The sequence below is a fragment of the Xiphophorus couchianus genome, chromosome 5 (assembly GCF_001444195.1).
Source record: "Xiphophorus couchianus chromosome 5, X_couchianus-1.0, whole genome shotgun sequence".
In the NCBI taxonomy this organism is placed as follows: Eukaryota; Metazoa; Chordata; class Actinopteri; order Cyprinodontiformes; family Poeciliidae; genus Xiphophorus; species Xiphophorus couchianus.
Genome location: NC_040232.1, coordinates 33,154,440 through 33,179,206, shown reverse-complemented (window position 1 = coordinate 33,179,206; position 24,767 = coordinate 33,154,440). Strand labels below are relative to the sequence as shown.

The 24,767-nt window shown below is 39.7% G+C and overlaps 1 protein-coding gene and 1 long non-coding RNA gene across 13 annotated transcripts in view; one reads left to right on the top strand and one right to left on the bottom strand.

Moving 5' to 3' along the window:
* Positions 1-24,767, top strand: part of LOC114145445 (cytoplasmic phosphatidylinositol transfer protein 1) — a 104,897-nt gene that overhangs the window by 51,995 nt on the left and 28,135 nt on the right. For 8 of the 12 annotated variants that reach the window (XM_028019025.1, XM_028019022.1, XM_028019021.1 and 5 more), the window contains exons 1-4: positions 19,586-19,630; positions 21,143-21,490; positions 22,281-22,607; positions 22,684-22,785. In XM_028019025.1, the coding sequence (XP_027874826.1) occupies positions 19,591-19,630; positions 21,143-21,490; positions 22,281-22,607; positions 22,684-22,785 (817 nt within the window). In that variant the 5' untranslated portion in view covers positions 19,586-19,590. Of the gene's footprint in view, positions 1-13; positions 22-1,393; positions 1,466-4,789; positions 4,886-5,603; positions 5,760-7,395; positions 7,460-8,478; positions 8,619-9,710; positions 10,905-19,585; positions 19,631-21,142; positions 21,491-22,280; positions 22,608-22,639; positions 22,647-22,683; positions 22,786-23,119; positions 23,128-23,629; positions 23,647-24,767 lie in introns of those variants that run through there. The other 4 variants (XM_028019027.1, XM_028019028.1, XM_028019026.1 and 1 more) reach the window with 4 other exon arrangements.
* Positions 19,040-24,759, bottom strand: LOC114145450 (uncharacterized). The gene is made up of 3 exons (XR_003595692.1): positions 24,420-24,759; positions 21,741-21,743; positions 19,040-19,051 (listed from the first exon to the last, which is right to left on the bottom strand). It is a non-coding gene; the product is annotated as an uncharacterized LOC114145450 (long non-coding RNA).

Genomic DNA, 24,767 nt, shown 5'->3' with positions numbered 1-24,767 from the left:
CTTCGGTCTGAAGAGTATACAGTAAGTATCAGTTTACACCTTCAGGAAATAAGGCTGAATGCAAACAGACTTGATACTACTTTTCATCAATGTTTGATCATTTGTTCCTGTAAAACGATTAATTGGATACATTTTTGAAAGATCTTACAGCTGGTAAGATGCTAAATGTACAGTTGGAAAAAACCTGCATAGATAAAACTTGTGGGGGTGAAAATCCTCCCACACTTATCAAAACGGCTTGCAGAGCACACAGAATACCCAGCATGCCTCAGTCTGTGTGGTCTGTCTTTAACCCACAGGATACGTCGGGCCTTGGTTTTAAAAACGGCTCACATCAAAAACACATCAGCATATTGTGAGGCTGAGCTGTGGGGGCTGCAGTAATTCAGAGTTAAAGATGCGGACTCCGTCACTTGATAACTTCTGTTGAGTTAGCAACAGAAGTTACCCTTGCTAACTTCAGGCACTTCATTTTTATTTTTGTTTCATATGAAAAAACTAAATACTTTGACAACAGAATGCTTGCCATTTTTTGCCATGCAGGCCTATTCGGAAGTTGCCGCACTGCAAACAAATCCACAGAGGATAGTTTTTTTTTAAGTCGGTTTGCTAAACCGCAGCAGACAGTTCTAGCACCGGCTTTCTCGTTTCGGCGTATTTTAAAAGCGCTCGCATGAAAGCATTTTGAAATGGCTGCCCTTATATAGATGTGATAAATAAATGGTGTGACTTCAAGTATTTTTACCCCTTGAAGTCGCAAAAACACAAAATCTTACAAAGTACTTTTTGTCTAATTTCTAGTGCAAATATCTTAGTACATATGATAGACTAGTTAAGACTAAACTTAACTTCAAGGTAACTTTTCAAGAATATATAAGAGCTTGTTTTAAGCCAAAATTTTCTTGACATTGATTAAAAAAAATACTGGTGGATTATTTCACCCATAACACAGGAAAAATACCTTATAAGTGAAATAATCTGCCTTTTTTCATAAATATTAAGGAATTACTTACTTAAAACACGCTCCTGTATTGTGCTGAAAAGTTACTTGTAAGTTAGTTTTCTCTTATTTCAACTGTAACAAAATATTTGCACTAGAAACTGGACAAAAAAAAAAAACGTGGTAAGATTTTTGTGTTTTTGCAGCGTGTAGAGCGGCTGACCATATATCTGCCTGTACGATTGGATTGAACGGGCAAATTGTCAGAGAAATTGTCGAGAATTTATCTGATACGAATGAGGAGAATTGAGTTGAACAGATGAAAAAAGCTCAAGGGGTATGAATAAGATAGTAGGCCTGCTATGATATTGCAGGGACAGTAATTTCCCTCAAGAGAGATTGAATGACAGAAATATTTCTTTTTTTTCCCTTCTTCTTTCACCTCGTTCACAGTGCTCATTCCTGCCCAAGTTCTCCATCCACATAGAGACAAAATACGAGGACAACAAAGGAAGCAACGACAACGTAAGTACAGCGGGTGTCACCTGCTCACTGGAACAAATGGCGGTGCCCAGATAGTTTTGTTTTCGTCGTCGTATTTACAGCTTCACGTTTCAGGAACAGGCGTCCGTCCTGTTTTCCACTGCAGATGGCCCGAAGGCTGATAGGGCCCTGATACTGCTGACGCTGCACAGGCCGTATTTGTCCATTTAGGCAAATTTGTGATGTTGTGTTTGATCTCAAATCGACTTAACCTCTTCTGTCATTAGTGACTCAAATGTGCTCCGTTAATCTCGCACCCTTTGGCATTTTTAGCAATTGGATGTACCCACGTTTTCAAAACCGACGAGATTCCTCTTTACTGGCTAAAGTGAAACATTTTCAGGGTGTTTTTACACCTGATGGTTTGGTAGACTTGGTTCTATTGGGGACAAAAATTGCAATATTTGTTAAATTTTTCAGCTGGTTAGGCTCTGTATTACACTGCACTGTGTCAAACGAACCAAAGTCTTTGGGAAACCTGTTCCCCTCCTCACATGTGGTGGCGCTGCACCAAGAACCACTGAAGGAAATGACACAAAAACCTGCAAAAAAGACATGAGCTCAACTTCCTTCTTTGCAAAATGTAAACAGAAATGGCACGGCGTTGGACTTTAGCGGTTGTAGGATTTTTCTTTTGACCTAAGGTGGACGAGTGTTTGCGCTTTCTCACCTCTAGACGAACAAAGTAGCATTTCATTGAAGCGGACCAAACAGAACTGCTGGGAATGCACCTTTAGATTGAAACGTCTTCTACCTCAACATCGCCTGAATCATAACATATCGTCATCTCTGTGCCTCGACTCAAACTCCACTGCATCCGACATCAGCCTCTAGACCCAGTCGGTTAATTAACCGAGCTCCCCTCGCGCTCAATACTTTCATCTTAAAGCAGCGCGTTTCGCCTGTCCTCTGTTCCCTTCCTGCAGAAAAAGCGTCCAATAAAACGAAGCGAGGCAGCAGATAGGAACAGCGTATAAGATGCACCTCCGCATTGCTGCAGGAGGGAAATTCTCCCAAGCTGCAGTGATGATTTACAGGCCACCTTATTAAAATGCCCAGTACACATGAAGCTTTGAGTTTGGCCAGGTAATGCTCCACTTGTTGGAAAGTTAATTTAATTTGGTGCTGTTGAACCGCTCGCTCTGCGTGCTCCGGTTCAGAGGGGCATTAGTCATCAGGACAGGGTGCCAGCGTCTGGACGCCGAGGAATGAAAGGCCGCCGTGTAGCAAACAAATCGGCTTAAAGTGTGTTGGCTTATTCAGAATTCTCCTTGTGAGTTATTTCAACAGTCCGGGGTTTGGCGGGCGTCCCGTTAACATGTCTGAGTAGCTCACACGTCGCCGCCGCCACTCCGGAGGGGACAGAAACCGGCGCGGAGCTTCAAATCTGTCGAGATGTTTTAGATCGATGTGTTTTTCCTTCGACGTGACAGAGTGACGGATCAAAAGCTGTCGAAATCAAATTCTGAAACCGGAAGCTGCCTTGGGCCGATGCAATTTCCAGATTTAAAAAAAAAAAAGAGAAAAGAACAGAAGAAAAGCAGGGAGAAGAAAAAAATGCACTCAATTGGGGACGCCGGGCTGATTCAGATCTTTGTGAATGTGAGCCGAGACGCAGGAATCCATGTTGTTTACTGTCACCGAGGCACTCCCGGTGATTCTGTAATGTTAATAATGCAGTCACCGTTCTCTTTGTTTGATGTTGTTTGGGTAAATGAGCCGCTACGTAGACTAGGACATGAATTTTAATGTCAAAAACGAGAGTCTAGACAATAACTAAGTGTTATTCATTCTGTCCTTCTGGCTCATTTGTTGATGGGAGCGAAAGCAAAAAGCAGGGACTGTTGCATCTATGAAAGTCATGTATGTCTGGGTAGGAACGGATTAATTAATGTTGAACTTTTTAATAGAAGAATTTGCTTTCAATAGCCACGGGACTATAGAATGTGAATCGCTATTTCTTTACGAAGGTTTAGTTTTTAATAACCTGGTAAAATCTGGTCCATTGTTCTACGATTCGCTTCGTACAGAGTGTCTGGATCCTTGGAGAAACGATTGCTTCCAGAAGGCCTGGACTCTGTTGAAGTTGTAAATTTTATCGCTAAAGTTTGCCTGTGATGGACGTAATGCGCTAGTTTGGCGCTATGAAACCTTACTGGACGTGGCCTGCGAGCGAGGCGGCTGCTAACGTCAATAAAATGTTTGGAACCTCGGGCCAACAAGGACAGAACGGCTTCGTTCACTTCCTCCGCTAACGTTGCTAAAACTACAGGCAGGCGGAAAATGGACATCTACTGGAGAAATTGAGCTCAATGGGAGAATGCCCAGGCAGAGCAGAGAGAGATGAGAATCGAGTGGGGGAACAAATTCATTGAAGGAAACGACATGAAAACCTCTGAAGAAGACATTCTTCACAAAATGTAAATAAAAATGGAGAGGCGTGACATTTGAGAAGTTGGAGGATTTTGTTTGTTTCTCTGATAGCCAACCGCATCGGAGTTGCGTATTCACATCTCAAATGAAGTGGATGTTCTAGGCAAACAAAATGGAGTTTGAATAAGACAGATTGAAAAGACACACTCAAAAAGCCCTGCTACTGGAAACCTTTAGCCCATGTGCTATTCAGCTTCCTCCACATAATTCATATGATTTTGATTAAGTGCCACTTTGAGTCCCAGGTCGTCAAATTCAGTGTTCAAAAACGGTTTCATATCTCATTTATGTTTGTTTTCCCTAAATCCCTTTCATGCATCTCCCCCTCCCCCAGCATCAGATCTTATTCACAATGTTAAAATTAGAAAGTCAGGTTTTACTTACTTGTGTGTAGAACAATTATTTTGAGCCCTTTGATAATTGTAGACGCAAAGAGGTTTGTTTACCCTTTAATGTTTCACTTTAAAGCTCGAGACACGAAATATTATGCTGTAATTTAAATTTGGGTAATTAAACATGTGCAAAACACTCAAGAGTTGGAATTACAAACACTGGGAAGGCAAAAAAAAAAAAACAAAAACAGAAAGCTTTCACCTTTTGTGGCATCAGCTGACTAAACATATGACAGTAACTGAAGTCAGCCCTGTGTTATTTAGTGCAATAAGCAGCTGAAGAGGTGAGCTTAGAGCGACCCCTAGTGGATGGACACACCATGTGCTTGTTCTGAGGCTCGGCGTAACACTGAGAGTTTGCTCCAGTGTTTGATTCGGCTGTTTCTATGATGAGAGGCGAGTCCGACTGGAAAATAAATGCTGAATTTAGCATCAAACAACAACAACAAAAAAAAACCCACAACATTTTTGTTGTTTTCAGATCTTTGAAATCGAGCTGAAGGACCAGGAGAGGGAGGTTTGCTTCGTCGACATCGCCTACGACGAAATCCCTGAGCGCTACTACAAAGAGTCCGAGGTGAGCGTGTGTGTGTGTGGGAGTGTGTGTAGAGCCTTACGAGTACAAAGATGGAACACAATCAGTCGTACGAAGCGGTGTTTTGTACGGATTGATGTCGTAATAGTCAGGTGAAAAGATTCGTGACCCTTTTCGTAGTTAAACAATCACTTTTAAAGGTTTAGATTAGACAAACTCAGCTTTACACTAAAAATCTTACCTAGTGTTTTAGTGTAGTTTCTAGTGCAAATATCTTAGTAGACTTGAAATAAGACAAAACTAACTCACAAGTATCTTTCCAGCAAGATAAGAGCCTGATTGAAGTAAATAATTCCTTAATGTTGATGAAAAAGTATTACTTCAATTGGCAGATTATTTGACTTATAACAAGACAATTTCCCCATGTTGTAAGTGAAGCAATCTGCCACTGAAACCATAACTTCTCCATCAATATCAAGGAATTATTTACTTAAAACCAACTTCCCTATCTTGCTGATATGTTACTTTTAGGTTAGTTTTGTCTTAATTCATGTGTACTAAAATATTTGCACTAGGAACTGGACAAAAATGCTTGGTAAGGTTTTGTGTTTTTGCCATGTCACTAGCCTCTCTTAGGATTTCTTTTTCCCCTTGAGGCTGTTATTTACACGCCACTATTTACTTTCTAGGATTAAGTGGCGCAACTATTTTTGCTCGAGCTGTTGCATAAAACAGAAAATGTTACCTCTCCAACCTCCAGGATTTGCGATATTTCCAGTCGGAAAAGACAAAGCGAGGCATACTGCAGGAAGGCTGGAGGGACACACAGGAGCCCATCATGTGCTCCTACAAACTGGTCACAGTCAAGTTTGAGGTGTGGGGCCTGCAGACACGAGTGGAGCAGTTTGTGCACAAGGTGAGAGGTCAGCAGTGGGGTGAGGAGAGATGGACAGTAAAACAATAACAAACCAACACACAAATTTCAATTATTAATCTATCAGCTTTTTCCCTGCAAATCACATCTTTTTAAGAACTCGGTCAGGGTGTTTTATTATTATTATTATTTATTTTTTTTTGTAAGTTGTTAATTCAAACAATTTTCTAGAGAACCTCCTCCAACATCAAGTTTCTGCTTCTAAGATGAATTCACATTCATTTATGATTATGAATTTAATGTATGACATTAAATCTAAACAAATCAATGTGTCTTTATAAAATCAGTAAAGTTATTAAGATTAATGTTGTCCCACCCCATATGCAAATTTGGGATATTTGTAGGAGGCGAGAGCAGTAAAAACTACCCAAGCGTAGTAAAAAAAAAATAATACAATTGAAATATGTATTGAAATATGAATTTATCTTGAAATGAAAACAAAATAAAAGTGTTTTTCAGAAAATGATTCATGAATAGGAGTCATATTCTATGACTCCTTAAAAAGTAAAAAAAAAAAAATAAATACATTTTTAAATGTAAAAGATTTTACGTTTTTTTTATTTTTAGTTTTCAATTGAAACAAATTTAAACCCCAAAATGTTAAAATAAAAAAAAAATTAATAAAGCAATTAAAGAAATACAACTTAACCTGAAAAATATAACTTGGCTCAATGTTATCCCATTTAAATGATCACAGCTATAGTTAACCTGTGGTAACTGGACAAAAGACATGTCCAGGAGTCCATGAGAGTAAAAGTGCTTCAGTTGTTACTCACTAATCGAATCTGTATTGATTGAGTTGCGTTAAAGTAGCTATAGATCCAGGATCCTGGAGTTTAACATTTAGTTCCAAAAACAACGTTTTTGCAAGACTTATAAACCTGATCTGACGCGTAACAGGTTAGGTTAGAAAAGCTCTAATGATGTTCAACAACATTCAGATAAACTTAAACCCTCCTGTTTTCATGCGAAGCTGTTTGCTAAAGTGCCAGGCTAGCGCTAGCATGTTAGCATGTTGCTCAGTAAGGTTGTGGTTGATCACGTCCGCACAAAACTGACAGAAAAAGTTATTCTTTTATGATAATTATGCTGATTTATAAGAGCACATCTATCAAATAGAATAGTTTTTTTTCTGTTTTGCTTTAGCTGTAGCGACTTCTTTAACTACAGTGTACCAAGGGAAACACGGCCTGTTTAGATTTATGTTTAAAAACAAGCAAAAGGTCCATCTGTTTTCAAAAAAACATTAGCTTACTCAGAATAGAAATTTTAAATAGAAAGTTACAACCACAAATAGAATATTTAAGAAAAAAAAAAATGAAACTGAGACGTATTTGTTCCCCACAGCAACTTTTCCATTATTCTCTGCTGCGTCTGCTTGGTGTAGAAAACCATAAATGTTACTTTTTACAATATTTTTCTTTTTGGGGAACTTCAGATCTCTGATGTGGCGTTGTTATGCTATGTTGCAGTAAAAATAGCTGATTGTAAGAATAATTCTGAAACTTTGTTGCAGTAAAAAAAACAAATCATGCGAACAAAAAACGGATTAAAATGTTGCTTTACTTGCAGTGTGTAGATAAAAGCAGTTTGACCGTATCTGTGTTTTGTGTTTTAGGTGGTCAGAGATGTGCTGCTGCTGGGACACAGGCAGGCGTTTGCTTGGGTTGACGAGTGGATAGGTACAGCTACAAGGATTTAATTTCTTTTAACCTGTTTTGTATTTGTCAGCTTTTTTTAAAATTAGATTATTGTACTTGGCGATGCATCATTCATGCCACCTGCATTTAACAAGCTTGTGTACGGACAGCATGGATCCTCCGCTCACTACTAACCCACCAACGCCAAACACGGCTACCACCATCAGCTCGCTTCAGTTAAATAATAATAATAATTTTAAAAAAAACAAGATTCTTTCATGTTTCGGGAGAGAAATTCAAACCAATCTGATTTGATGAAACATCTGTAAAATGAGCGTCGGATCTTATATTTTCTGTTTTCGAGGAACAATTTGTCTTATCGTTACATGAGGGCGTCATTGAAAAGCTGAAACTGGTGCAGTTGGTGTTGGCTCTGACCGTTTCCTCAGCTGCCCAGCGGGACGCCTTGTGTGCCCCTCTCAAGTAGCTGCAGCACATTTACTCCTCCTCAGCTCTTCAGCTTTTTTTTTCTCATAGCTGTGGGGCACACACACACACACACACACACACACACACACACAAATACAAAATAAGGCTGTTATCTCTACCCAGAAAGATTCACCAGTCCTCTCCACAAAAACCACTAACCTCAGTACTCCCTTTTCTCTGAAACCTGGATGCCTCTTAATGCTCCTAAAGTGTTTTTCCCTTAAATTACTTTCTTTTTCCCCCCTGTGGAAAAAAAAATTGAACCTTTTTCATTTTTCTTTCCAATGATTCCACCTCCTCTTGCTTATCCCTTAATCTTGAAACATCCCCAAAGCTTCTCCATCTCTCCCCCCTCCTCCTCTCTCGCTCCCTCTTGGCTCGGACGTGTCCTTCACTCTCTTTGGGTTGTGGGGCAGCTAACACTTTACCCGCTACATCGCTAACCTCGCCGCAGCTTATCAGTGCCAGCGAATCCTTCCCTTCTCTTAACCGCCCGTGAGCCGGAAAGCCATGATGGAACGGTACCAACGTTTTGACCTTCATTGCACCCCTGCTTCCCTCACCTTTTGCAGATATGACTTTGGATGACGTTCGGGATTACGAGAGAAAAATGCATGAGAAAACCAACATTAAAGTTTGCAATGAGCAGCAAGAGCATTCCACAACAAACCCATCTTCCCTGGATGACATAGAGATCCATGACAAAGCAAGTGTATGTGGCTTTTTTTCTTTTTGCTCCATTTTTCCCTTCTCTGTCTCATATTTTTAGGTGGTAAAAGCTTCATAAGGCATTACATTTGGAGCTAAAAAAAAAAGGTACATTTGACTGGCACTTTTTAAAAAAACTAACAGTTGGTTAAAAAAATAAAAACATCATGGTAATATAATAATAATACAAAAATAGTAAACCTATCCTTTGGTTTTTAAGCAGTGTTTTGTTTTTCTTTTGTTTGGTTAACAATTATTATTTTCAGTTCCTGATTTCATTTTTAGACAAATATTTCCTCTAAAGGGGGAAGAAAGACTAAACACATTTACCTATTCAGGAATTTATTCCTACTTGTACATAAAGTCCATTCAGACTGGAACTGTTCACCTTAATAAGCTCCTTTAAACACTGACTTTGTAGCCTGAAATTTGTATTTGCAAACACCAGAGGGCACTCCTCTCCTAAAGAAGTCGTGTTAAAGTAGCAAGCAGGCTTCTGAGTCTCCAAAGGACCCTTCAATTAAAGTTTAATGATAAAATAGTAAAATGCTTCTTAGTAAAAATAAGACTTGGTAACTGCACTAGTTTTCAATTCTGTTTGCAAGTGATGTCTGCTTGAATTTGCAATCTAGCTTTTTAAAAACAACATCCTGTTTAGTGAGGCCATCACCAGCTGACAAATTGTAATTAAAAAATTATATATAAAAAAACATTGCGTTGATTAAGTCACTCTTCTGAATCCCTCTTTTGACTTATTAAACCAAAATGGCTCTGAATAGCTTTCTACTGATGTATATCATTTATTATAGTCATATGTCCATATATTTAGGTCACAAGTGGATGATAGAAATAATTTTAAGTAGGTTTGAATCGTCTGTAAGGCGAGATGGATTTGACTCCTGATCCCACGGCTGGCCGCGCCTTTTCTGGGTACAAAAAGGCCAAACATGCAAAAGAGCAATATAATCAGCAGCTCCTTCCAAAACATGAACAAAATAGATAATTTGTAGTAAGATCCACATGCCAAGACAATGCCAACACATGAACACACGAAAACACTAACCTGTGTATTGTCTCTTGTAAAATCTCTTTCCAGACATGACAATGGATGAGGTGAGAGAGTTTGAGCGTACCATCCAGGAGGCCACCAACCAGAAGATTGGGGTGTTTCCCCCATCAATCTCCATAAGCGAGACCCCCTTGTCCTCCTGCGCCCTAACCGGCCCTGCCAGTGCCCCGTCAACCCCGATGTGCACGGATGCACCCGAATCCCTCTCTGTCCCCAAAGACCGGCCCCGTAAAAAGTCCGCCCCTGAAACACTGACCCTACCTGAGCCTGTCCCCAGCGAAGCCGCAGAGGGCTCCACCCTGAACCAGTTACCCGTTTCCAACCATCTCCAGTCATCCACGTCTCCTTCCGACTGCGACCCTGCTGAAATGGGCGAGCAGTAGAACAGCCTCCGTTGTATACTTCTTCTTTACCCGTTGTCTTATGAGCCCAATGAGGGTACCCTTGCCTCCAAGCACCAGTGCCCTGACTTTCAACTTGTTTAGCCATATCCAACGATAGACCATAATCGTTACCATATACCAATCCCTCTATAGGTCTTCATTAGCGTCATTGATGCCATCCAGGCAGCTGTAGGCCCGGTCACTTTGGTGTGGCCGAGCGTAAAGTCAAGCGAGCCAGATGTCAGATCTTTTCTAATTAATGCATTTAATGTTTATCGAAAGCAAAGATTATTTTTGTTGAGTGGCAGTTCTTTTTGTAAATAAATCCTTTTCATTGTTTCCGTAGTTACGTTTTCTTCAATCAGACTATCTGGCCACGAATTATTGCATTTTGAAGTAGTTGCCTTGACACCACAGAGCCAGTGGAGATTCAGCTTCGATAGTGTTCAGAGTAATCTTACCCGTTACTAATCTGCATAGTTGATAGCATGATGATGATCGACTTGATGACTCAAACTGGAACAGCACAGTAGAAGTAGAACAGAACGCCGGAGAGGCAATCAAGTACATTGACTGTAGATCCGTTGAAGTGTTTCTGTAGCCAGTCGGCCTGGCATGTGGATCGCGCTGTACTCGTCGTTTCCTCTCTTAACTCAAAAAGAATGCAAAATCTGTACAATCATGAAGAGAATGCACCTCAGGTCTCCCCAAACTCTACCTGGTTCGCACTCCAAAGGCAGGGACGCTGTTATACGTAACTCTGCCCGCTTATTTGCCAAACCATTTTATACTTCCAGAGATGTTATAACACAGAAATATATGTAAAAAAAAAAAAACAGCCTACTTAAACCTGGGAATGTTTACACATCTTAGACCTTTTAAATGAAACCATCACTATGTCTGCAGTTGCAGTTTGAAGTAGGTGGTTTAACGCTTGCAAAATTGTATTTGTTCATCCTCTGTATCTGAAGACGATTAAGAGGTCGGTATCAGCAGGAGTACGTTGATTGCATTTTCAAAGTCAGATGTTGCCTGAAACTAATGACGGATAGCTCGTGTGACATAAATGTGATTCAGGAAAATCAAATCAGTCAAATCACTTTCGTCACATGTTGGGGGAACAAAACGCCTTTTTAGGACAGCTGTTAGTCACCGACTGACCCTCGCGCACAGTGAAGGTGATGAAAAGTCGGTGCTAAATTTGAAAAGACGGGCACATGTGTCAAGCTGACTTGTGTATGTGCTTCATTGGGCGCACAGTGTGTGAAGATTGAACTTGCCAGCCCAGATTGGTGAGAGTAAAGCAGAGCTTTTAGGCGAAACGAAAACATCATTTGCAGACACCAGTCATTTATTTTATTTGTGTATTAATGGTCGTCTGTCAAAGAACCAGTAGATTTTAGTACACCGATCAATATACTCTTTTTGTTTTCCAAACAATATTATTCAACGAAGGGGTTTTATAATGCTGCATGGAATGTGTTCACAACTTGTATACAAAATATATGATGTGTGATTATACTGTGTATGAATGGATTGTTACAGTATAAGTAATGTAACTCATGAAGAAAAAAAAATGCTTCCATTGGAAGTCTGAAGTAATTTTGTACAGTAGAAAATCAGATTTCGACTGAAATGTAAGCATGTTCAGAGTATTTACTGTAGGCCTATGAACTCTTTGAACTCAGTGCCTCTGCATGCTACAATTTTATCATCGCCTACCTGCGTGTACATCCAAATTTTATTATTAGTTCAGTTACAGAAATCCAAAATTTCATGACTTTTTATTACATGTACAACTCTGATGACTTACAAAGACTCTTTGTGGGCATGGATGCCTTTCATTTTGAGGCTCTAACCATGGATTTAATTTTTCTTAAGTACATGGTTAGAATCCTATTGTTTGAAGTGGAAAGTACCATTACGTCATGCTCAAAAATGCAGCGTCGGCACATTTCACCAGCAAGTAAAAGGACAGGTCTCAACTGGGTCTATAAACCTTGATTATAAGACCAGAAATTTGGCATTATTGTCTACGTTATCCAACATTCAAGAATATTAAAACTTGCTTATCAGATTTGATTTTTTGCTGTTCAGACTGAAAACTTTCCCTACGACATCACTTGGGTTTTGGTTTGTCACCTGCAAAAATGTTTAAACACTTTGAAAAGTTTTTAGGCAACAATAATTTTCCTATGATATCAGACAGCGGAGAAGTTATCCCCATTCTATCAATGGTTACATATCAGCATGGCTGTATGTCTATATTTTAGCTTTATAAATCCACAGTTGTGCCATCCTTGTTTTTAAAAATCACTGAAGTTGTTCCTTGTGTCCTAATTTCAACGAGGTAAAACGTTTTGGGTAAACAAGAACAAGTCCTGAATTGTAAAGACATTCATGTATATGAGGAGCCTGTCTGAAGTCACCAGAGTTTTTGCATTGCATTCCCTACACTGTAGTCTGGTAATCATTTGCAGTTCAACCTTATATTACAAATTATTTTTTTAAGGTCTTTTTTTGTTGTTTTTTTTACAATCCTTTTTCTTAGACCCTCCTTCAGTTTTCTTCTGAGATTTTAAGTAAGACCGTTCCAACAAACTTCTAGTATTGCCACTGCAGGAAGATGCAGACGGGTGAACTCGGACATATCAAACTATACCACCAGATTCTCAAGCGACAGGGCTAACTTGCTGTGTTTTTCATTCAATCACTGACGCTGGCGTAGATTTCTCAGTCATCCAGGTCAGGACGATCCTCAGTGCTTGAGTAGAAGGCAACTGGACTTCTTGTCCCAGTTCACACCATGGGACATGTGACCAAAACACGTGTCTTAACGGCCCCCGTTGCCTTCAATTGTCCGGTTAGTGTGGTTCTATGATCCGTAAACAACTCCAACCATGTTCAGAATTGAAGAAGCCCCTCTGAATGAGCGACGAAACGTCTTCACGAAACGAGAGAAGTCCAGTTCTGCTTAAGCACGTAGGATTCGATCGCTGACATTACTCAGATGCATCCTGCACTTTCCAGTCTTTGACACCTCAATTGACAATGAAGGAATGTGTTTATTACCGGTGTTGTGGGTTCGGTGGACCAAAAATCCGCTCATACGGCACAGTAACTTTGAAGAGACAGCCTTGAAGAGAAGATATTCAGTGGTCTTACCATAATATTTCGTCGATAATTTGTATAGATTTTCATTTAGATGGAAAGAGAGAAAAAAATAGATAAAACTGTAGCTATTTATTTGTAACCGTAGCTTTTGTTGTTGCCTTCTAAGGATAAACAAATCTACATACCAGTCATTGGCCGTCTGTTTAGATCTATTTTGTATAGATTATAGATGCTTACTAGTCTGGTATCGACCACCTCTCTTGTCAGGAAAACATCGATCCAGGGACATGTTTGATCCACCATGGGCTATTAAAATAATGCAAAGTGTATGTGGAACGTTAATCTCTGCTCTGTTTAAAAGAGTAACCCAATAGCTCTTGTAAATACGGCTGTTGATTAATATTGTAGATTTCTTATGTTGAGCCTGCTCTGGGTTTCATTACTGATGTGCCATGAATGTGCTGATGGACTGAAAATGGACAAGGTAAATCTTTGTGTGTGTGTGTGTGTGATGAGGGTTTGGGAAGCTTTCACAGACGTGAATTAAATGCTTTGATTTGAGTCGGGCTTAATGTGTTTTTATCAATGAAGTTGCTATTCTGATCTTAGTTCAGTTTAATTCTTTTCATTTAAATATCGAGATTCTTTGTAGTGCTGCACTTTTTTTTTTTTTTTTTTTTGCTGTCCAGTTGCTTCTAATGTACGGAGCCCTCTAGGGGACATGGGGAATTTTTTTTCTTTTGCGTTCCCTCGCAATACTTTTGCGTTACCTCGCAATACTTTTGCGTTACCTCGCAAAACTTTTGCGTTCCCTCGCAAAACTTTTGCGTTACCTCGCAAACCTTTTGCGTTACCTCGCAGTAATAAGTAATAAATCAGTAATAAATCGATTTTCAATCAGTGTTTTGCACCAAACAGTTAATAATAATAAACAAGTTTTCACTGAGGCTCTGTAAGAGCCATATGAATGAAATAAGTAATTATTGATATGACAGGAGCAGCGACTTTGACACTTGTGTGGTGGGTGTGTCGATGTGGGCGTGACGTCACCAGGTATGGATGGGAAGGATACTGGCTTTGTGTGTATTAGGAAGCAGATGAGCGGGGCGGTCAGTCCTTGCAAAGTTTGGAGCCTGATCATCAAAATGGAATAAATCGATAATTGTGACAGAACAAAGAAAAGGTTTGGAGTTGATTGATAAACGGACAGATGAGATTCCCAGAGTTAACCCAGTGCGGCCCTTTACCATCATTAGTTTGTCTGTTTTTAATAATAAAAACTTGTTAACAGTAAAAACTGTTTGGTGCAAAACACTGATTGAAAATCGATTTATTTTTTCCTGCATGTTTATGTCTGTTAAGGCTGAGATGGAGCGGCACTGAAAGCAGCTCTTTAAACCATTCAGGTTACGAACACAACAGAGACACAATCAAAACTGTCAGATGACTTATTACCCGCGATAATAACTCAGAAATAGTCCAAATTATAATGTATTTTTATTTCTTTCCTACTTACGGAAGGTTTCTGTTTATATCGTAGGTTTGTGGTGCCTTTCTATCCTAAAGAAAGATATAAAACTTCAGATATTTCACAAAAAGATACTAACATTCATGGAAAAACCTCACATAACCTTATATTAAAGCAAAAAGTACGGCGCCCACCGTAAGAAACGCTTGCAGTGTTCAATTATGCTGCATAACTGACCAGTACAGTATTGCGAGGGAACGCAAAAGTTTTGCGAGGTAACGCAAAAGTATTGCGAGGTAACGCAAAAGTTTTGCGAGGTAACGCAAAAGAAAAAAAATTCCCCATGTCCGCTAGAGGGCTCCGTACTAATGAACCCCCCACAAGGGGGCGTATTATTTCCTAAGTTGTAAAGCAAATGGATGCTTTGCATTTTAGTGGCGTGGCTGCTTTGACGTTTACCCGCCTTGTTAATTTCCAGGCAGATAATGTCTCCTTTTTCTTTTTAAATAGTAAACTTTGCTGTTATTTGATTTTAGTGATTGCTGTATCCCATTTCATTCCTCTTCACCTCCCGATGCGGTTTGCGCTCAGACAAGCTGTTTTGCTGTCTTCTGCTCTCTGGGATCTGTCTCATGAACTTCAAACACATCTGACGAGAAGCTCATCTCAGAGTCTGCTTGAATATTCAGGCGCACTTCGAGTCGATCCAGCTTCGTGAAACAGACCCCAGGAGTGCCATTCCTGTTTAGCTGCTGAAAGTTGCTCTTTGTTCTTCCACTTGGAATATTGTGTTGTACTTGGTATATTTTTACTGCCCTTTGAGGTTTATTTGGTTCTTTGTTGTAATTATTGTTTAACTGTTTTCTTAAAACGGATGAATAAACTTTATTAGCTATTGTCACTGTGTTATTGTTGACTTTATTTGTCATGCATCCCTTACATAACACTATGGAAGCATTTTTATATTTGAAGTACACATCTGCAGTCAGAATTGGAAGACAAATGTCTTATATTCAAAATTTAACCACATAGCTTTCACTATATAGCCATCCACTACCAGTGTTAAAAAAACCTTTCAGCATTGTGCTAAAGACATTATTCCCAGAAGATTTTTTTTTATACAGGCAGCAAAAAATGTACGTGCAACTTAAATCATTTGGACAATAAACAAATACTGAGTGCCCACAGGCACCATAGATCAACTTTATGATCTTTAGAAAAGTTGAGCGAGAAACCAAGAAAGAAAAACTTGATTGAAATGAAATCAGACAAGTTGTCAGGAAAGGAATTTGTAGTTGAACATGTTTTGGTGCAAAATGTCTGCAGACACCACAGATTAAAAGCAAAAGGCCTTGTAAAAATGTTGGCTGAAGTTATTAAAATGTGTTTCTAATCACAGTGAAACTAGGCCATAACTGGCATGGTCTGAATGACACTTTGAGGAAAAGTCAAAGTAAAGCCTTTACTTTTACTGCAGGCAAAGCAAAGGCAGTGAAGCCACATCAAGTAATAAAGGAAACATTCATTCAAAGTCAAATGCAGGTTGCATCAAAATAAACAATCCAGAGTTACTAAAGCAAAACTTCCTGATAGCACGGCGAGCTGATTAATGCTGGTTCTGATTGGTTCTTTCTGACCGAGCTGAGTAATTCTGCAGAACACAGGGAGGAGGCAGAGGAGATCCATTATTTTCCCCAGAGATTATCTTATGTTAGGACAGCGAAAGTTTTAATGTATATCTAACATCGTTTTGTTTAAGATATGCTGCAGCTGTTCACTGCTCGGTTGAGGTTGAGCCGCGGCGCTCCGTCTGTGAAATATTACTACCAGTAGCGAATAGCTGCGGTTCAACAGCGAGAGCAGAACCGGCGTCTTTCACCGCTACCTCGAAAACTTTAATTATTTGTCGGTTTATTTGTTTAGCTTTCTGACCGTGATGCTAATCCAGGTGAGTGTTGGTAGTTGTGTCCTGCTTTACCTGCTATCTAGCCGCTCCGGATGTCCTTTAGTTCCTGCACTGAGCCTCGATGTAGCCAAACTCCGTCAAGTGTTTGTTTTTTAAATGCCATATTAGATTCATTGTTTTGATGCATTTTGACAGGTAATTTTCTGCCGCAACACTCAAACGTCCCCATTCACTCTCAGAGCGATAATATTTCACACAACAGGATTTGTTGCCGCGCGCTTGCGCAGTGAGAAGGAAAGAGGAGATCAGCAGGCTGCGAAGGGAGATAAATGTGATCGAGTTTTGTGATTGACAACAAGAGACAGTGATCGTCGATCACCGAACATACATTTTACACCGAAATCGGCCGATTATAATCTTCGATCGATCAGCACATCTCTCTCTCTCTCTCTCTCTCTCTCTCTATATATATATATATATATATATATATATATATACTGTATATATATATACAGTATATATATATATATATATATATATATATATACTGTATATATATGGCCATTTCTCTCCTGCCATTTGCAGGAGAGAAACCTGCAAATGTCTTTTCTATATTTTATTTATGAAATGTAATTACAAAATGTATTTCTGACATTTTGTAATTAAATGTCAGAAATACATTTAATTATTTCTGAGCCTTTATTCTGAAATAAAGGCTCTAGTGGCCTTTATTTAATAGTAGTAGACAGGAAAGTGGGTTATGAGAGAGGGGATTCAAACCCAGGACTTTGTTGCTGCAAGGCAACAGTGCTCCCAACTGAGCCACTGTCCAACCGTTTTGTTCACAAAATTAATGTTTTACTCACATCTAAGGAGAATTTAGAGGCCAATTCACCAAACAGTCATGATTTTAGACTGTGGCAGGAAGCCGGAGCGCCCAGAGAGAAACCTGCAAACAGGAAACCTGTCTAATCTTTTTACCCTTTGATCCCAGAAGATTTTGTGTCTCATGTCATGAATGTTTTAGTAACTGAACTCATCAACACGTTCTGTCCCAGTTACTGAAACTTCTCCAGCCTCAAAATGCTCAGTTATTTTCTCATCAGGGATATTTTCCTCAACCAAACTAATAATTTCTAGCTCCTCTCGGAAAATACCTTAATCGCTTTCGAGAGGAGAGGCTGGAGGAACCGTCGCATTGGATCCGTTTACCCGGTCTTTGTCTTCTTCCTTTCCTTCTCATAAAGGTAAATGGTCTAACTGGTGGTGGTGGATGAAGGTTCGTCTTTTTAAAAACAGCCTGGAGGCTGCAGAGCTGACAGGCATCTGCTGTCAGGTTTAATCTGTACAATCAACTATTCTCCCTGCACTGAACCAGATCCCAGTCACATACAGTGAGCAGTCTGCATTAAATGTTGAGGCAATGATTTTCTCCCATAAATAATAATTTATTACCAATTGTTTGACGGGACCCAATAGTAGAGAACTGACTAGTTTAGGTCTTATTTTCCAGCTATATATCACTGTGCTGACCATCAACTCCTGTGTCAACACAGGAGTTGATGGTCACTGAACCTCGACCCAAATTGAGGCATGCTAGCAACGAGGAAACATTCTTGCAGAGCAGAGACAGAAACTCATAGACATCTTCCAGTAAATGTCTACAGTGATTAAAACCTGTTTATAACTCAGCAGGTTTTTAACTATTTTGTTGGAAACGTTTGAGACAAACCAGTTTTACAACTTGAACCCTCCAGGCTAAAAGAGGCCAAACCTTAAACAACATTGTGCTCAGGAATGAAGGAGGGAGGATCAGGTGAGAATCATCATGGAAAGTTTCCTTCATATCCACATTAAACAACATGATAACATAAATTCATAAAATCTGTGTTTGATCAAATATGAACATATCAGATGGTCGTGTCTACATGTGGAGAAACGTCAACATTTCAAGGTTCTTGGTTCTGTTGGCTCAGATTAGAACAAGCAGCAACTATTATTAGTTTTATTGCTCTTGTGTTTCTGTGCAGAAAATTGTGTAGATTGTTAAATTTCTTTATAGAAGCTGAAAATCTCCATTAATTTAATAAAATATTGATTAAGAAAATACTAAATATATTTAAAACATAAAAAACCTTTAACCTAAAATGTGAATTTGTTTTTTTAAATTATTTTTTACCATTTATTTCTTGGGAGCGATGATCAGACAGGATTCTTGTCATTTCAACAGATGAACACACCTGTGCTGTGAGAGGGGGCAGAGCCTCAGGCGGTTCCGGTTCGAGTTCTGGAGAATCAGGTCCAGTTCGCTCCGACTCGGTTGGTGTGAACAGAAGGAGAAGCAAAGATCTGATCAGGTGAGTTTTAACTTCACTGGGTTTTCTCTCTTTGAGCTGCTGGACAGAATCAGAACCAGAACTGGGCCTGGTTCTGGTTCTGGTTCTGTTTATGATGCAGAGCTGCAGCACCTGGTTTCAGTCAGGAACTCTGATTTTCTCTGAGTTTTCATCTGTAACCCAGACAGCAAGCTGAGTTTGCTCCCAGTTTCATAGTGGAGTCAAACTGGTACCAGTAGGTTCTGAGTGTTTGTGGCCTGGCTGAGATATCTGGGTTCCTGGTTGGTGGATGGAAAATATTTCAATATGAAGTAAATAATTTATTGATCAGAGAGGATTTCTCTTTGCTTTTATCAGTAGAAAATCCAGATTGAATCAGTCTGTGGTGACAGAGGACAGCTGATCACATTTCAATCAATTATTTATCAATAATAAGTGATTATGGTGAAAAAACAACACAGTGCCCCCTAGAGTATTTAAAAACACCTGCCCCACCCACTGCTGTTATTTAAATCTGTGTAACTGAGTTAAAACATCAAACCATCAGAACTGATAAAAATGACTATTGGACCCGATTTACACACCCAGCAGGAAGTCGGCCATTTTGGATCTTTTTTTTAGTTGTTTTTTTTTTTACACTTTGACTTTAGAAGGAAAACCTAATTTAAAAAACTAATAAAAATGTTCCTCTGAGAGGAAGATGATGATGAAGATGATGATGATGATGATCCTCCTGCTCGGTAAGATCACCTTCCTCTCTCTGCTCCTCATCCTCTCCAGTCTCTCTGCAAGCTGCTGATCAGCCTCAGAGCTTCTTGGTTCTGGTCCATTCTTCTCTCTAACTGACCCCTGGTGACCTCACCTGGTTGTTGGTTCTGGATCAGAACCTCAGGTTCTGGTTCCAGGGACTCGTCTCTCACCAGTCTTCCCAGTAGATCTCACTGGTTTACCCTTCCATCCAACCAGTGGCTCCACTTTCCTGTTTCCTGTCTGGATTTAATTTCTCTGGTTCGGGTTCAGCAGCTGATCTGGTTCTGATGTTTTCTATCAGTTTCTATCAGGTTGTAGTTCTGTCAGCATCAGAACCACCGAGACCCATACAGACCAGTAATCTGGACATTAGCTCCCAGAAACATTAACCTCAGAAACCAGTGATGAATGTTTGCAGATGTTGAAGGTTCTGGTTTTCCTTCCTGTCTTCAGTTTTCCACTTAAATGTTCATTTGAATCCAAGATGGCCGCCTGGGTGGTTGTAGTTTGTAGTTTATTTCTCCTGAATTCACCTCAGTCTCACAGGTTGGTGGTCATAATGTTCTGCTGATGATGCATGATGGTGGTCTGACCATAAATGGAGAATCAGGTTCTGGTGGGTCCGGTTCTTCCCTGGTTTACTGGTTTTATAAAAAACAAACCTAATCCATGGATGATATTCAGAATGTGATTATGAGTTTTTTGTATCACAAACAGCAGTTCTTTAATCATTAGGAAAATTGCAACATATTTAGGCCAACATGTTCAACTAATCCTGGATCCTTTAACAAATATCTGGAATGTATTTATGACTGGCCAGAATTACATTTTTACGTATCTGGTTTAAGGCTGTGTAATTGTGTATAAGCCCCTTTTGAGATGACCGCTCACAATGAGGTTCTATTGAAGTAATAAAACAATATGTAGAATATACAAAAATTTCCAAATTGTTGTTTGATCAACAAAGACGCATCAGTTTCACAGCAGAAACTGACTGAAAGTTACTGGAAGGTTTAAATTCTGTAACTATAGAGAATCAGGACCAGAAATCCCAGAAAAATAAAGTTAGAAGAATTTTAGTTTTTCAGGAAGTCACAGAAACAAAATCTCTGCCCCAACAATCACCGCACTCCCAAGATACTAAAACATCTTTATCATCAAATCAGTCCATGAGATAAAACACAACCTGAAAACTGCAGGATTTCTGCAAATAACCACAAACAGCAGCAACTCTAAAAAAAACAAAACACATTCATGATTTTTGACTTTCATCTGTTTCAATCTTTCAGTTTTTAAATTTTAACAGTTATTTTAATGCACTTTTATCAGTTTTATGACATATTGCTTAATGTGAGTTACATATCACATGAACAGAGATCATTGCTGCCCAAATAAGAGTTCAGTATCACTGAGCTGTTTAGCAGACAGGCTGAAATCTTTCATCACTAGTGAATAACTGATCATTATTTCTACACACTTAAACCCTCGTCTTGTGTCCTCAGTTTCCCAGCATGCTCTGGGTGGAGTGGTGGAGGTGAATGAGGGGGCGGAGCCTGTCCTGCTGCCCTGCATTTACTCTGATAATCCACTTAAAGATCCGTTACTCACCTGGACTCGCAGTGATCTCAGTCCTAACTCCGTCCACCTACGGAGAGAATTTGGTGACGATCTTAAAAACCAGAACCAGCGTTTCAGAAACCGGACCTCCATGAATCCTGACGCTCTGGACACTGGAAACTTCAGCCTGACTCTGAGGAAACCTCAGCAGTCTGATGGAGGAAACTACACCTGCAGCATCTCTAATGGAAGACAAGAACTGAACCTGAAACAGGTTCACCTGAAGGTCAAAGGTCAGATAAAGATAAAGCAGCACACCCTATTTTAAAGTTCTATTCTGTGAATGAATTTGTTGAAATAAGAAAATTAATAATTGTTCATAGTTCCTGTAACCATGGAGACAGTGACGTGTGGTGAAGTACATAGTTGGTGAGGCACTGACTTAATCCGATTTATAAATATAGACACCATGTATGTTACTGTTTACATAAGGAAATTCTGCGCATGCATACAGTGCAGTAGTCAGCCGGAAGTCTCCATAACTGACTTCAGTCACTATTTTAGTCTTTCATTAACAGTAAAGCAGTCGGCTCTTTAATGACAGCAGCTTTATTGAAACACATTCATGTAAATATCAGATAAAAATAAAACATAAAATGAATTAGATAAATATTCAGCATCATTTTACGACTTCTTAAAAAGACTTTATATTTATTAAGATCATAAAACATGATTGATCATAACCTTTTTCATTTTTTACGCTATTATTTATTTTCTGATGATCATTGACCAGCTGTCTAAACTGAACATTTACAGGTTGAATCTCCAGGGATAATTTGTATTTGTGTTTCTCATCTTCAGCCTCCACAGAACAAACAGGTTTTGTAGATCTGCTGTGTATAGATCAAACCCCTCTGATGCATCAACATGTCACATGAACCACTGATGGATTAAAGTTTCTGATTTTATGTTGATCATTAAAGAAATGATTTTTCTCCCTGCAGACAGAAACTGAATGATGACATCAAAACAGAATAATGATCCAAACTGTTTCTGCTCATTTTGTTCTTTATTTCCTCTCAGTCGATCAGCAGGAGGTCGAGGTCACTGAGGGGTCAGATTCTGTCGTCCTGTCCTGCAGTACATCATCCCGCCTTCCTGAGGACACATCAGTGGAGTGGACCCGGTCAGAACCGGAATTTATGATGGTTCACTCAAGCAGCAGCCAAAGAAAGCAGGACGGTTTTTACCGCGACCGAACAGAGATGAACAAAGACTTCCTGAGGACCGGAGACGTCAGCCTGACCCTGAGGAATCCCAGAGACAGAGACGATGGACGCTACGTCTGCACCGTCTACAGAGACCAGGACGTCCTGAGACGCATTGTGGTTCTGAAATATGTAAAGAAAGGTCAGAGCATCAGGTCAGAGCTGCTGATGAAGGTCAAAGGTCACAGTGAGGTCAATCTTTCTCTGTTTTTCCACAGAACCCTTTCCATCCTGGGCCACAGCTGTGCTGGTTCTGCTGGTTCTGGTTCTCAACATCTCTGCAGGCTGTTTATATCATTTTAAAGATTATTTCCTGCCAGGTGAGTCTGAATGTTTCTGACCCAGAATGCCGTTAGACATCATGTGACCTGTTCTGGGGGTCAGACGTTGACGGTTCATCTTGTCATCAGTTCAGATCTTTTTGTTCATTCATGTTCAGATCAAATGCAGCGTAGTTAGAAACATCATGAACAGAACCAGAACCAGCAGCTGTCTCTCTGCTCTCTGGATCTTTACTGATCTGTGGTTCTTGGTGACTGTTGGACTCCAGACGACTGAACTACAATCTAAAAGCTGGACGCCCAGGAACCAGGAAGGAGGATCCACATGAGAGCAGATAGATCACCATGACAATCTGACCTCTAAACCTGCTCTGGAGCAGCGTTAGCTCTTATCAAATCACGTTAATCCTCAGAATATTCAGCGACAGGTTTTATTTCTACATTGACCAGATTCAGTTTTGATGAAGAAAATATTTTTATTAACACTCAGAAAGTTTCATCAAACAGAAAATCGTAGCTTCTCTGCTAGTTAAATCTCATGGAAATAAATATTAGTTTGGAGTTTCCAATAAAATATCTCATTACTATCAGAACCAAGCAGCGCCACCAGCAGGATGGAAACACCAACAACTCCTGACTGAATTCATGTAACTGCTCTAGTCCAGGTTATTAGAACAGAACATTTCAGCAGCGAGGCAGTTCAAAGGTCATAATAAAAACATCATACAGTCACCAGTTTTGAAACAAACATTTGGTCAAATCAAAATCATCATTAAAGATGTTGATCAATGTTTCATTTATTGTTAATCAAAGCAATACTGACCAGCTGGGTTTATAGATTTAAATACACTCAGTGTTTCAGCTGTTTCCAGTTTTTTGGAAGTTTGTTCCAGATTTATGGTGCATAGAAGCTGAATGCTGCTTCTCTGTGATTGGTTCTGGTTCTGGATGTAGAGCAGAACCAGAACCAGCAAGTTGATCCAACAGCTGCAGATCTTTAATCTGTTCAGTGATTTATAAACTACCAGCAGGATTTAAAGCCTATTCCTCTCAGTGAAGGACTGTAGAACCAGGCGGTGTAGAAGTGGGCAGTGGAGGTGCAGCAGTGGGTGGCGTAGAAGTGAGTGGTGTAGAACCGGGAGGTGTCTCTATCCTCCTGGTTTTAGTCAGAACTCCAGCAGCAGCATTCTGGACCGTTGGTTTGTCAGTCAGACCTGTGAAGACAATGCTGAAGGAATCAAAGCCACTAAAAAGATACACCTGGATGAGTTTTTCTGATCTGAGACTTTAGTCCTCTGGTCCTGGAAATGTTCTGCAGCTGGCAGAAGGCCCACTTTGGAACTGAAGAGTCAGGTCAGAGGTCAGAGGTCAGTCTGATCTCTGGTTTCTAGCTGGATGAACTGAAGCTCTGGGTTCACTCTAGATCTATGACTCCAGATTATTCTTTATGGCCATTGTGAGATCCAATGTTTGGATGTTTTATTAGTTACTAATAAAATTAAATAAAGTAGAAGAAGGCAACTAAACATAATAGAATTCACCAATTTAAAGCAAAACTCAGCTTCTTCTGGGCAAAATGAGCAAACAGAAAATGTCTGAAGTAATAAAATACACATATTATTCTTCTTAAACACAAATAGACTGTATTTTACCAGTCTGATGGTCATAAATACCACATAAACTAGCTACAAACACAACTTCAACTGATCTGCACTGATTCCTGAACATTATTTCACATCTGAACAAAACATTACTCACAAAGTGGCTGCGCCCCCTAGTGGCGAAGCTAGAAACTACAATTCAGTCCTGCCTTCAGAACAGGTACATCCCCCCAAACTGCCTTGGGGATGTTACACTGCTGTAGGATTTTTCTCTCTGACTTGAATGTCTCAGTAACAAGGAAACATTTCCACCAGAAACACCTTCATGGTCTCTGACCTGATGAGTACACCCCGATCCAGGAGGAACTCTGTTCGTCCGTCCATTCGTCTGTCAGTCTCATTTTGCCCTCTGTTGTCTCT